Below are 13,012 nucleotides of genomic sequence, written 5' to 3'. Positions count from 1 at the left end.
CTGTGCCCCTTCCCTAAACCCAGCTGGGTCTAAATTCCGGTGGCGCCGACTGGGTTAATGTTGGCTCCTGTCACCGCCTCTGCACGCCCCCGCTCCAAACCTGCCAGCTGCAGCGGCGAATGCCGAAGCCGAAAGCGAGGGACCAGGCAGCCGTGGGGGTGGAGGGGACACATCGCAGCAGCTGAGTGACAGGCAGCGGGGTGATGATTGGCAGCTGCCAAGCGGCCTGGACTGGGACCGGGACGCGGGCGTAGAGGTGGCCCCAGGAGGCCCCCATACTCAGGGTCTTGCGCCCTGAGCTAGGTTCGTGCCCGCAGTGGGCTGGGCCGGGCTCGCTCCCTCCGTGCCCTGAGCGGGCGGGCTGGGCGGGGCGGCGCCCTCCCCCCCGGACCCCAACGGCTGGCGAGTGTCTCTAAGGTGACACTCGGGTGCGCGGCAGCAGCGGCGGTTGCAGGAGATTGCTCTCCGCCCGGGCTCCGGCTCCGCTCCAGCCGTCCGGGGGACCCCGCCGTGCGCAGAGCGCAGGACCCCGACTCCAGCCGGGAACCCCCGCCCCCCGGGGGCGCAAGAAGACCCCGGCCGGCCTCTCCCAGGCGCAGCGCCCAGCATCTCGCGGCTCCTGTCGTCTAAGCGTCGGCGTCGCTAGGGACCTACGGAACCCGGCGCTCCCCTCCCTCCCCGCCTCGCGCCCCCGGCCCGAGAAGACCAGAGACTCGAACTTGAGCGGGGTGCCCCGAAAGGCCGCGGGAGCCGCAGGCGGAAGGCGGCCGCACGATGGCCGAGGGGCCGGGCGGCGGAGGGCAGCGCGGGGATTGGGCTGGCGGCGGCCGGGCAGCCGAGGAGGAGGTGGTGCGGCGGCGATGCCGGCGCGGGGAGGAGGCCCAGGTCGCGCAGCCCTGGCCCGAGGGTCCCCGGGCCACGGCCGCTGGGCCCCCGGTGGAGGAGCGGTTCCGACAGCTGCACCTACGAAAGCAGGTGTCTTACAGGTAAGGAGGACGCGGGCAGAGGGGAGCGCGGCGCTTGGGACCACCCCTCTTGCAGGCGTCATTGCACAAGCGTTTATTGTGCGCCCGCCGCCTGCCTGGCGCTGGGAGTTTAGAGATGACTGCCGAGGGATCTCTGTCTTTCGTGTACAGTGGGAAGGAGGCAGCTTCTGAGACTCCTTCTCTGCCTGAACCGTGAAAGCCCTATTCATCCACTATGCAGTGGCTGAGGGAACTGTGTACCAGGCGCTGAGGAGAGGAAATAGCCAAGACATTGTTCTTAACAAACCTCTATCTGCTGGGGAGAACCAGGAGATGCCCCCTGACCCTTCTGGGGGAAAGAGGAACCCCCTCTTCATTCAACAGGTCTACCCTGAGCTTTCCCGTGGGCTAAGTCTGTGCTAGGCACGGGCTTGTGGAAGTGACTGAGAGGCTCCCTGACACCACGGCGGAGACCCTGCTGCCCAGAGATGGGGAACAGAATTCCCTCCTGAACCCCCGTGCCCCAGCAGGCCCTGGTTGGCAACCTCTAGGGGCAGAGGGAACCTCCCCACCCCCACCCAACATCTTAATTCAGCTGTCTTCTGCCAGTGTCAGAATCTCTTGGCCTGCGCCTCTGCCCAGAGGGTCCTGGAGGAGCCAGCCGGAGGGGGCCCCAGAGGTCATTTTGATGACCTGGGGTAGGACGTTAATGAGGGAGGACTGCCCCTCAGAGCAAGGGTGGGAAAGGTACACAGAGGGTGGAGCTGGGACAGCCCAGTACACACCTTACCTTCCTCTTCCTCTCCCAAACCACAACCTCAACTTGGACTTGCTGCCCCTCTCAAGCCCTTGGCCCAGAGTGATCGCCCCTGAAGAGTCTAGCAGGGCCACTGGGGCAGATGCAGTCCTTAGAGCCTGGTTGGAGAGGACAAGCTCCCTGTCCGCTTACAACCATGGGGCGTTTGGGATATGTCTGAGGCTGCCCTGGTTCTCCCAGTGGCTTCTGGGAAGACGTTTCATTAAACTCGCCCAGCGCTGGGAGCTTGAAAGGTCCCAGTATTCCTAATGGCTCTGGGGCCATCAGGGCCCCATCACTTGGGGGAGGAAGGGACAGTAGGGGAGGGGACTTTCCAAGAAGTGAGATGCTCAGAGCAAACGGGAAGCAGGCTAGGGTCCCATGGGCCCTACCTCCACCTTTCAGGGTGTACTAGAAATCGTGGGTACATGGGGCTCCATTACCAAGTTCTTCCAGAGCTCCACGCCCAGGGAGTGCATCATCCATCCCATGCCTCTGGCTGTAGATATGAATGGCCCCCTGGGGCAGGAGGAAGTGCAGAGGGCCTCACAGGGGATGCAGCAAAGAATGAAGACTTCTGGGATAAATGTCAGCCTGGGAGTCAGAAGACCTGGTTTCTACTCTTGATTCTGCCAGAGACTTGTGTGTCCTTGAGCTGGACAATATTTCTCTCTGGGTGTCAGTTCTTTACTTTTAACATAAGGGGATGACCCCGAGGTTTGCCTTAGCTGTGGGTCAGAGACAAATCACAAATGGAGGCTAGGCGCAGTGGCTCACACCTGTAATCCCAGCACTTTGGGAGGCCGAGGCAGGAGGATCACTTGAGGTCATGAGTTCAAGACCAGCCTGGCCAACATGGTGAAACCTCTTCTCTACTAAATATATAAAAATTAACCAGGCGTGGTGGCAGGCGCCTGTAATCCCAGCTACTCAGGAGCCTAAAGAAGGAGAATCGCTTGAACCTGGGAGGCAGAGGTTGCAGCGAGCCAAGATCATGCCACTGCACTCTAGCTTGGTGACAGAGGGTGACTCCATCAAAAAAAAAAAAAAAAAAAAAAAGGTCGGGCTCAGTGGCTCACACCTGTAATCCCAGCACTTTGGGAGGCCAAGGAGGGCAGATCACCTGAGGTCAGCAGTTCAAGACCAGCCTGACCAACATGGAGAAACCCGTCTCTACTAAAAACACACAAAAAAATTAGCCAGGCGTGGTGGCGCGTGCCTGTAATTCCAGCTACTCAGGAGGCTGAGGCAGAAGAATTGCTTGAACCCAGGAGGCAGAGGTTGCAGTGAGCCAAGACTGTGCCACTGCACTCCAACCTGAGCAACAGAGCAAGACTCTGTCTCAAAAAAAAAAAAAAAAAAACACAAATGCAGGCCAGAGTGGAGTAGAGACTTAGAGGGCAGGGAGCAAAGAATAATTGAATAATTAAAGGGCTGACATAGAAAATGTTGCACACGTGCACACACACACACACACACACACAGTGGCAAGGGCTGGGATCCCCTGGGGTGGCCCCAGAATGGAGGCCCTGCCACAGCCCAAAAAACTTGGGGCCTGTAATCACCAAGGATGCCAGGTAATCCCACTGAGGTCCCCCCAACCCCTGCCTCCAGGTTACCTGTGTGAGGGCGGCAGAAAATGACACCAGGGTGGACTCCACTGTCACCCTTGGACAGATGAGAGGGATAGGGCATCTGCTCACTCCCCAGGGTTAGTCTAGGAACCCATTCTCGGTCTCAGAGCTGGACAAGGCATCGAGGCAAGGAGAGCCCCTAGGTAAAGGACAGACAGACAAGCTGGGAAAGAGCCAGCAGCTCTTCCAGGCCCAGGGGACCCCAGGGGAACAAACCGTGCTCTCCGGCTAAGCCCTCTCTTGTGGCTGCTGTCCTGGGTGGCGTGTGGCCGCCTAGTGGGGGGACTGGGGGACCGGGGGCTGGCAGGAGCTCAGGCCCATGGTGGCCCTTTTTACATCCTCCACGTGCCACAGTTCCGTGCCGCTCTGGCTGGCAGCTAACCCTCCCACCCTGCTGTGCGGAGTTGCTAAGAAAAGCACTTGAAAGCCCTTCCCAGAGCGAAAAGGCTTTTAGACAGAAATGCGGGGGCAAAAAAATCTGAAGGTGGGGAGTGGAAGCGGAAGCGGGCTGAAGGCCTGGCTGCTTCTGACGTAAGTGAGGACGGGGGCTTTGGCAGGACACTAGAAACTTCGAGGGGTGTGGGGGTTTCTCAGAAATAGGTTTCCTTCGCCTCCCAGTGCCAGCATGGGCTGGCAGCAACCCTGGCAGCTTCTTTAGATGGATGGAGAGATGGCGGGTGTGCACCAGCAGAAACTCAGACACCTGGAAAGGCAGGGGAGAAGGGCAAGAAGGCAGGAAAGTAGGCAAGAGAAGAACTTGAATGGGGTAGGCCCTTGTTTGGTTTAAATGGGTCCTGGTTTCCAATAAGTCATAAAAGGGCAGGACAGGTCCAGGCACGGTGACTCATGCCTGTAATCCCAGCACTTTCAGAGGCCAAGGCAGGAGGCTCGCTTGAGCCCAGGGATTTGGGACCAGCCTGAGTGACATAGTGAGACTCTGTCTCAAAAAAAAAAGAAAGAAAAAAAAAATTTTTTTTTTCCCTGTAGAGACAGGGTCTCACTTTGTCACCCAGGCTGGAATGCACTATCATGATCATGGCTCACTGCAGCCTTGACTCAGGTGATCCTCCCACCTCAGCCTTCTGAATAGTTGGGACTACAGGCACACACTACCATGCCTGGGATAATTTTTGGTATTTTTTATAGGGATGGGGTTTCGCCATGTTGCCAGGCTGGTCTCAAACTCCTGGGCTGAAGCAGTCGCCCACCTTGGCCTCCCAGGGTGCTGGGATCACAAGCGTGACCCACTGCTCCTGGCCTCTACAGATTTTGTTAAAATTAGCTGGGCGTGGTTGCACGAGTCTGTAGTCCTAGCTACTCAGAATGTTGAGGTGGGAGGATTGCTTAAGCACAAGAATTCGAGGCTGCAGTGAGCCACGATTGCGCCACTGCACTAGAGGCTGGGAGATAGAGTGAGATCCTGTCTTTAAAAAAAGCGGGGGGCAGGGCAGTAGCGCCTGACATCTTGCATCTCCATCTGGAGGGAAAGAAAAATAACTCTCATCCTGAATGATCAGGGTTGGGCTCAATATACCATGGGAGAGCGGGTTCCAGCTAGGTAAAGCCAGAGTGGGGCAAGGGATACAGGGCTTGGTCTAAAAGGATCAGTTCAGAGATGCAGGATTTGCAACTCCAGAGTTAAGCTCAGTGGTTTCCAAACTGGATCGCCTGGGGTCTCTTTTAAAATGGGTTCTTTTTTTTTTTTTTTTTTTTTTTTTGAGACGGAGTCTTGCTCTGTTGCCCAGGCTGAAGTGCAATGGTGTGATCTTGGCTCACTGCAACTGCCGCCTCCTGGGTTCAAACAATTCTCCTGCCTCAGCCTGCCAAGTAGCTGGGACTACAGGCTCCTGTAACCACACGGGGCTAATTTTTGTATTTTTAGTAGAGACGGGGTTTTGCCATGTTGGCCAGGCTGTTCTCAAACTCCTGACCTCAGGTGATGCATCCGCCTCAGCCTCCTAAAGTGCTGGAATTACAGGCATGAGCCACTGCGCCCAGCCTTAAAATGGATTCTTTCTTTTTTTTTTTTTTTTGAGACAGAGTCTCGCTCTGTCGCCCAGGCTGGAGCGCAATGGCCGGATCTCAGCTCACTGCAAGCTCCGCCCCCTGGGTTTATGCCATTCTCCTGCCTCAGCCTCCCGAGTAGCTGGTACTACAGGCGCCCGCCACCTCGCCTGGCTAGTTTTTTGTATTTTTTTTTTTTTTTAGTAGAGACGGGGTTTCATCGTGTTAGCCAGGATGGTCTCGATCTCTTGACCTCGTGATCCGCCCGTCTCGGCCTCCCAAAGTGCTGGGATTACAGGCTTGAGCCACCACGTCCGGCCTAAAACAGATACTTAAGCCCTCTCCCTAGAGGCCTTGCTGCAGGTGTATAGGGTTGGGCCTGGATGTCTTCACGCTAAAAACCTCTCCCAGGTAATTTTGACAGTGGAGCAGGTTTGGAAACCACTGGTTTTGCCTGTGAAGAAGCCGAAGGAAAAAGAGAAAGGGCCAGGGCAGGAAACAAACAAACAAAAAAAAAAGAAAAGAAAAGAAGGGAGGGGGTGTCCAATGTGAGATGACTCACTGGGATGTGGCTGGCGGAGGGCTTCCCTGTGCTGAGCTCTGTTTTGGCCGCAGAAGGGCCTCCAAGAAGAACCAGTGCCTGTACTTGGTGTCCTGGGTGTGGGCCAAGCTCTGCCTGAGATGGAAATATGGGAAACAGTCCCTTCCCTTAACAAAAGTATGATCCGGCCGGGCGCGGTGGCTCAAGCCTGTAATCCCAGCACTTTGGGAGGCCGAGACCGGCGGATCACGAGGTCAGGAGATCGAGACCATCCTGGCTAACCCAGTGAAACCCCGTCTCTACTAAAAAAAAAATACAAAAAACTAGCCGGGCGAGGCGGCGGGCGCCTGTAGTCCCAGCTACTCGGGAGGCTGAGGCAGGAGAATGGCGTGAACCCGGGAGGCGGAGCTTGCAGTGAGCTGAGATCCTGCCACTGCACTCCAGCCTGGGCGACAGACCGAGACTCCGTCTCAAAAAAAAAAAAAAAAAAAAAAGTATGATCCCCCATGCAGGGTGAGTATTGACACTTCAGGCTTTGCAGGGCACTTGACTCTGCCATTGTGGTGCAAAAGCAGTCATAGACGACTGTGTGAGTGAGTAAGTGGCCAGGGTTCTGCTAACACTTTATTCATAGACACTGAACTTCACATTTCATAGAATTTCAGCAACACAATACCATTCTTTTGCTTTTTCCCACTCATTTAAAAATGTAAAAAGCATTATTGCCGGGCGTGGTGGCTCCCGCCTGTAATCTCAGCACTTTGGGAGGCCGAGGCAGGTGGATCACCTAGCTCAAGAGTTCGGGACCAGCCTGGCTTAAATCCCGCTTCTACTAAAAATACAAAAATTAGCCGGGCATGATGGTGGGCGCCTGTTATCCCAGATACTTGGGAGGCTGAGGCAGGAGAATTGCTTGAACCCGGTAGGCGGAGGTGGCAGTGAGCCGAGATCACGCCACTGCACTCCAGCCTGGGCAATAGAGCGAGACTCCATCTCAAAAAAAAAAAAAGCATTCTCGGCTCCTGGGCCCTCCAAAAACAAGCAGCAGGTTGGATGTGGCCTCGATCCAGTAGATGGGACAGGACAAACTCATGGGAAACCAGAGCTGAGGCATCGGAATGAACCTGAGCATGGCAACGGGGAGGGGGGACTCCATGGCACACGCATCCCACCGAGAGAGGGCATGCAATGCCCGTGCATACAGGCTTCTGGGTCAGAGAGACCTGGGTTCGAATTCCAGCCCTGCCCTTTCCTAGTTGGGTAAGAGGCTTTCACTTCTGACCCTGTTTCCTCACACGGAAAATGGGAGCAATGATACCTTGTCAAGAATGTGGCTGGGAAGATTCAAGAAGATACCAGATGTCAAGTTCCTGACTCAGAGCACGGGTAAAACAAGTTAGAGCTTTTGTCCTGTGCAGCTGGACCTCTTCGTGGGTTCTGGAGGCCCTGTAAGGTGTGGACACGGAGCCTGGCCCCGAGCCGCAGATGGTGGTGGGACCCGGGGGTGATAAAGTTTAACAGAGACTAAAAGCAAAGGCTGAGCATGCGCACATGTCCCGGCCTATGGTCCTCCCCCTTCTCCACCCCCGCAGAGGGGCTGGGGGCAGGGACTGGGCACCAACTGGCAAAGGAGGATGCCCCCTGCTGTGGGCACGCTGCTGCGGGTCCACGACTCCTCCAGGGAGGGGCACCTGATCCAACTCTCCCTGCGGCTATTTACCAGAAGCTAAAAATAACCCAAGAGTGACAGGGAGATGGGGCCGATTTGTAATTTAAATAGCAACAGGATAAAGCAAGGAGCTGCCAGAGATCACATTCTGTCCTGAATTAACAATGCAAAACCAGGGGCAGAGAGCTGAGCCGAGCAGCGGGAAGGGACCACAGCCAGAGGAAGCCTGGGGTCCATCAATTTTCTTTCCTTTGAAAAGGGTGGGGCCCAGGCCCAGCCCGGAACTCCTTCCCTCCCCTCCAGGACCTGCAGTTCTTGCTGATCAGTGAGTCCAAGGCCAGAGAGGGCTGTGCCACGTTGTTCCAAAGGCCAACGTGCAGGGATCGGGATCCCAGGAGAGGGTCTTATCCGACCCCATTTTGGCATAAGGAGCTTGGGACGTGCCCCCAGCAGTCCATGTCCCCCAGTCCCCACACCAAGGGGCACAGCCACTTGGGCATTTTGGAGGGAACCTGGGAAGGCCAGTTTGATCAACGGCATTTGAAGAAGTTATTTGGTGGCCCGCTGAGATGGTGGCCTGTGGACCGAGCATGGGGAAGCCTAGCGTGGAGTCTCATTTTTGCTTCAGTTGGTGCCTTTCAGAGTTTTCAGAAAGGCCCCTCCAGGGGCCAGGGTGCCAGAGACAAGGGTTAGTACCAACTGGGGAAAACTTCCCTTCAGTGACATACAAAGAGGGTGGGGAAGGAACTGGGACTGGACTTTAGGCTTCTGCAGGGCTCCAGTGTGAATGACCAAGGCTCTTGGCCTACAGGTGCCTAGAAAAGAAAGCTAATCAGAGACTGCAGTACTTTGGGGGCCACTGGGCCGCAGCTTACAAATGAGGAGCTAAGGTTAGCAGAAGTTAAGCAATGTGTTAAGATCACAGAGCCAGTAACTGGTGGAGCCAGGATCCGGACTGAGATCTGTTTCTCTCCAAAGCCCTTTTTACTCTGTCAGGCTTGCAAGGGCCTAGACTTTCATCCTTAAGGATCTTGCTTGTGGCTCTGTACAAAGTGTACATATCCCTGGGTGCAGTAATAGGATAGGCAGAAAGGGGGCTGAAAGGTAGCTATGCAGTCAGGGCTTATGACCCTACAGATGGGGGTGGGAGGCTTGGAAGGCAGGAGACGCACTGACTGTGTCCTGGGGGCTTGGTATAGTCCGGGCTGGGTACAGATGGAAACTCTTTTGAGCAGATGCAGCTGACCCAGAGTAAGGGGAGAGCTGTGCAGGCTCCTCTCCCACCTCCAATCCAGGAACTTGGGAGGTGTCAAAGGACAGCTTTCAAGAGAGATGGTGGTTTGAAGGACCACCTTTGGCTGCTGGGCCGCCAGTGCTGTGTCTGTAGCTCTCTTGCCTCAGCCGGAGAGGGTCTCCAACCTCTCCTCCAGGTTTCCTCCTGCTCATGACTTTCATGAAGCTGCCCAGAAGGAACCTAATCAAATGGCCATCTGTCACTAGCCAGCAGCACCTGCAACCCGGCTCAGATATATCTGTCTCCTCTGTGGGGGCAGAGGCCCAGCACTTCGGCAGGGGCCAGTGATCAGCTGGTGATCCCAGGCTCTGGGCTGTTCCCAAGGGCTTCAGCAGGTGCCCGGATCACAGGCATAGCTGCTGGGGAGGCAGGCACTTAGACTTCAAAATCCTTGTAGGACAGGCATGGTGGCTCATGCCTGTAATCCCAGCACGTTGGAAGGCCAAGGTGGGCTGAGCACTTGAGGCCAGGAGTACGAGATCAGCCTGGGCAACATGGCGAAACCCTGTCTCTACTAAAAATACAAAAATCAGCCAGGTGTGGTGGGACATGCTTGTAATCCCAGCTACTTAGAAGGCTGAGGCAGGAGAATCGCTTGAACCTGAGAGGCGGAGGTTGCAGTGAGCTGAGATTGCACCACTGCACTCCAGCCAGGGCAACAGACCAAGGCTCTGTCTCCAAACCCTCCATGTCTCACCATGGCCACTGATGCAAACAAGAAACCAGTCTCCCTCCCTCTGCCCAGCCTCTGAACACTTATATTCAACCCATGGCAACTTCCATAGGAAGTCACTGAGCACAGACTCATGTACCCAGCACTGAGCTAGGAGCAACATAGGGTTCAAGAATCTTGTAAGGAAGCAAAACTAAGTGCACAAAAAGTCAAATGATACAGGAATATCATTAGGAACAAAAGTGTGCATCATAGGTAAGGGATCAGCGGGTGGGGTGGAATGCCTGTTCAGGAGAAGTGTTTGACACTTGGTAGATATTTATGAAATATTTGTCATACAAATGAATGAAGGAATGAATGAGCAAAAACTGTGAAATCAGGAAAGAAGATTCAAATGAAACTGTCAGATCTAGAGCAGATCTTAGAAATCATCTGGTCCAACCCAGAGAGGGTAATGACTGGCCCATAGTCACACAGCAAGGGCTGGAGTGTGAACCAATGGACTCCATGTCTGGGGCTCTTTCTACCTTCCCATTTTTGCTGCTTGGGCTGGGTCTGAAGGATGGAGAATGTGATTGGCCAAATACCCAGGGAAGATAAACTAGGAGTGCAACGTAGGCAAAGGGAATGGCAGGGGTCAGGGCCACATGTGAAGGGAATGCGAAAATGGGGAGGAGGGAAGGTTCATTTAGCATCTATTATGAGGCAGGCACCAGCATGGCATGAGCTGAGAGAAAATCTCTGCAGGGAAAGCCTGCACAAAGAGGCAGAAAACAAGAGCAGCCAGAGAGCATAAGGAGCTGCGAAGGTCAGGCCAAGGAGGCTGGCTGGGCGGGTTTTGACAGCAGAGGGTGTCCAGGTCGTGGGTTGAGTGTTCGGCGTCCTGGTACATTTCTTTTCCCCAGCTCCCACTTGCTCATCCAGGCCACAGAAAGTAGAACACCATCCTCTGGGGCCTCAACAAAGCCCAGAATAATTTTCTTACCCAGATTCTTCTTCCTGTGTGTACCTGGGTGGGTTCTGAGGGGTCCCCAGCTTCCCAGGCCTGGCACATGTTGTCCTAGGAACTGCCAAGGGCATCCTCCCTAGTCCCGTGCACCTATCCCTTCCAGCCTTGTCCTCCCCACCCAACCTGGAAAGCAGAGATGACATTGACAGCACCAAGGAGTGCTAGCTCAAGGTGGCCCTAGTCTCGCAGTCAGGACTGCCCTGCTTCTCGAAGCCTCCAGCCTGCCTGCTTCCCCTCCAGGAGCCCCATTTCCTGCTCTCTGCTTCTCCAGGGCTGCCAGACGCCTCAGATGGAAAACAAGCCCAGCCCCATTTCCTCTGTTTAACTGCTCGAGCTACTTGCAAAATGCCTGCAAGAGGAAGGCAGGGCCCTGCACAGAATAGACCTTGGCGTGGTGGACAGAGTCTCCAATGAGGCCACAGCACATAGGACCCATCTTGAGGAATTCAGAGATAATGGGTTGGAGGTGAAACTGTGGAAAAGTGGGGACTGAGCCTTGGGGGCATTACAGGGCCATATCCCCTACATTAGAGCAGCAATAGGATGTTTTATTTAAGAGCACAGATTCTGGGGCTAGATTCTCACCTCTACCACTTACCAGCTGGGTGACCTTAGACAGGTAAGCTTAGCAGCTCTGTGCCTTGATTTCACCATCTGTAAAAGGAGGAAAATAAGGCCAGGTTCGGTGGGTGACGCCTGTAATCCCAGCACTTTGGGAGGCCAAGGCGGGCAGATCACTTGAGGTCAGGAATTCAAAATCGGCCTGGTCAACATGGTGAAACCCCATCTCTACTAAAATTACAAAAATTAGCTGGGTGTGGTAGTGCACGCCTGTAATCCCAGCTACTTGGGAGGCTGAGGCACAGGAATCGCTTGAACCTGGGGGGCAGAGGATGTAGTAAGCTGAGATCACGCCACTACACTCCAGCCCGGGTGACAGAGTGAGGCTCAGTCTCAAAACAAAACAAAACAAAACAAAAGCAAAAACAGGAGGAAAATAACAAGATCTACCTCCTAGAGTCATTAAGAGGATTCAAAGAGCTACGTTACATATTCAGTAAGATTTTTGGCACAGAAATGTTCAGGAAATATTAGCCATTGTTTTATGATTACTGAGTATTAATTAGTAATTGCATAGCATGCATTTATTAAACAAATATTTATTGAAAAATATTATGTCCCTGTCATGAGGGACACAAAGGTGACTACACCACCAGATGGAGGTTTACAAGGGTCGGGATGGCATCTTGAAGGGTTCTGTAGCATAAATGTTTATTGAACTGAACTGACGCTGTTTCTGTCCTCGAGAAATTCACAGTAACAAACACATACACAACTAAAGAACTAGTTATAGAACTAGTTAAAGAACGCTTGAGGAAGGTACAGTTTCTTTCCTAGAACCAGTCCTAAGAATAAAGAGTGAATATATGCCCTACTGTGTATTTACCAAATCCTTACAATGGCCTCGAACTCCAGCACAGTTTGGCCTCTGGAGATCTTTCCAGCTCCTAATGCAGTCCCCCTGGCTCCCTGTTCGCTGGCCACACTGACCTTTTTTCGGTTCTCCAGACACAAGTACATTCCTTGTTCCGTGCCTTTGCTCTGACTCCACTTCCACCTAGAATGCTATTCTCCCAGGTAAGTCACACAGCTCACACTCCCCATTCATTCAGGTCTGCTCTCAAATATCAGCTCCCCAGAGACGCCCTCCCTGATCCCCTGATCCCCCTGCCTAAGTCACTCTCATCACTCTTCTCTGTTCCTTTTGGCTTCATTTTTCTTTATAGCACATTAGCACATCTTTCTTTTGTTGTTTTTTTTTTTTTTTTGAGACAGAGTCTCACTCTGTTGCCCAGGCTAGAGTGCAGTGGTGTGATTTCAGCTCACTGCAAACTCCGCCTCCCAAATTCAAATGATTCTCCTGTCTCAGCCTCCAGAGTAGCTGGGATTACAGGTGCCCACCACTATGCCCAGCTAATTTTTGTACTTTTTTTTTTTTTTTTTTTGAGACGGAGTCTCGCTCTGTCGCCCAGGCTGGAGTGCAGTGGCCGGATCTCAGCTCACTGCAAGCTCCGCCTCCCGGGTTTACGCCATTCTCCTGCCTCAGCCTCCCGAGTAGCTGGGACTACAGGCGCCCGCCACCTCGCCCGGCTAGTTTTTTTTGTATTTTTAGTAGAGATGGGGTTTCACCATGTTAGCCAGGATGGTCTCGATCTCCTGACCTTGTGATCCGCCCGTCTCGGCCTCCCAAAGTGCTGGGATTACAGGCTTGAGCCACCGCGCCCGGCCTTTAATTTTTGTACTTTTAATAGACAGGGGGATTCACCATGTTGGCCAGGCTAGTCTCAAACTCCTGACCTCAAGTAAAGCACCCCCCTCAGCCTCCCAATCTTTATGGCACCTCTTGTTAGCTGACATTATATCGTA

The 13,012-nt window shown here is 54.0% G+C and overlaps 1 protein-coding gene across 2 annotated transcripts in view; it reads left to right on the top strand.

The window, feature by feature from the left end:
- Window positions 1-421: 421 nt before the first annotated feature.
- LOC105471662 (diacylglycerol kinase zeta) overlaps window positions 422-13,012 on the top strand; it is a 49,500-nt gene continuing 36,909 nt past the window's right edge. The window contains exon 1 of one of the 2 annotated variants that reach the window (XM_011724280.3): window positions 422-986. In XM_011724280.3, coding sequence (XP_011722582.1) covers window positions 775-986 — 212 coding nt within the window. In that variant the 5' untranslated portion in view covers window positions 422-774. The remainder of the gene's footprint in view (window positions 987-13,012) is intronic. The other variant, XM_011724279.3, reaches the window with a different exon arrangement.

Source organism: Macaca nemestrina, chromosome 12 (genome assembly GCF_043159975.1).
Source record: "Macaca nemestrina isolate mMacNem1 chromosome 12, mMacNem.hap1, whole genome shotgun sequence".
Taxonomy (NCBI): domain Eukaryota; kingdom Metazoa; phylum Chordata; class Mammalia; order Primates; family Cercopithecidae; genus Macaca; species Macaca nemestrina.
This window is presented reverse-complemented; position numbering and strand designations above follow the sequence as displayed.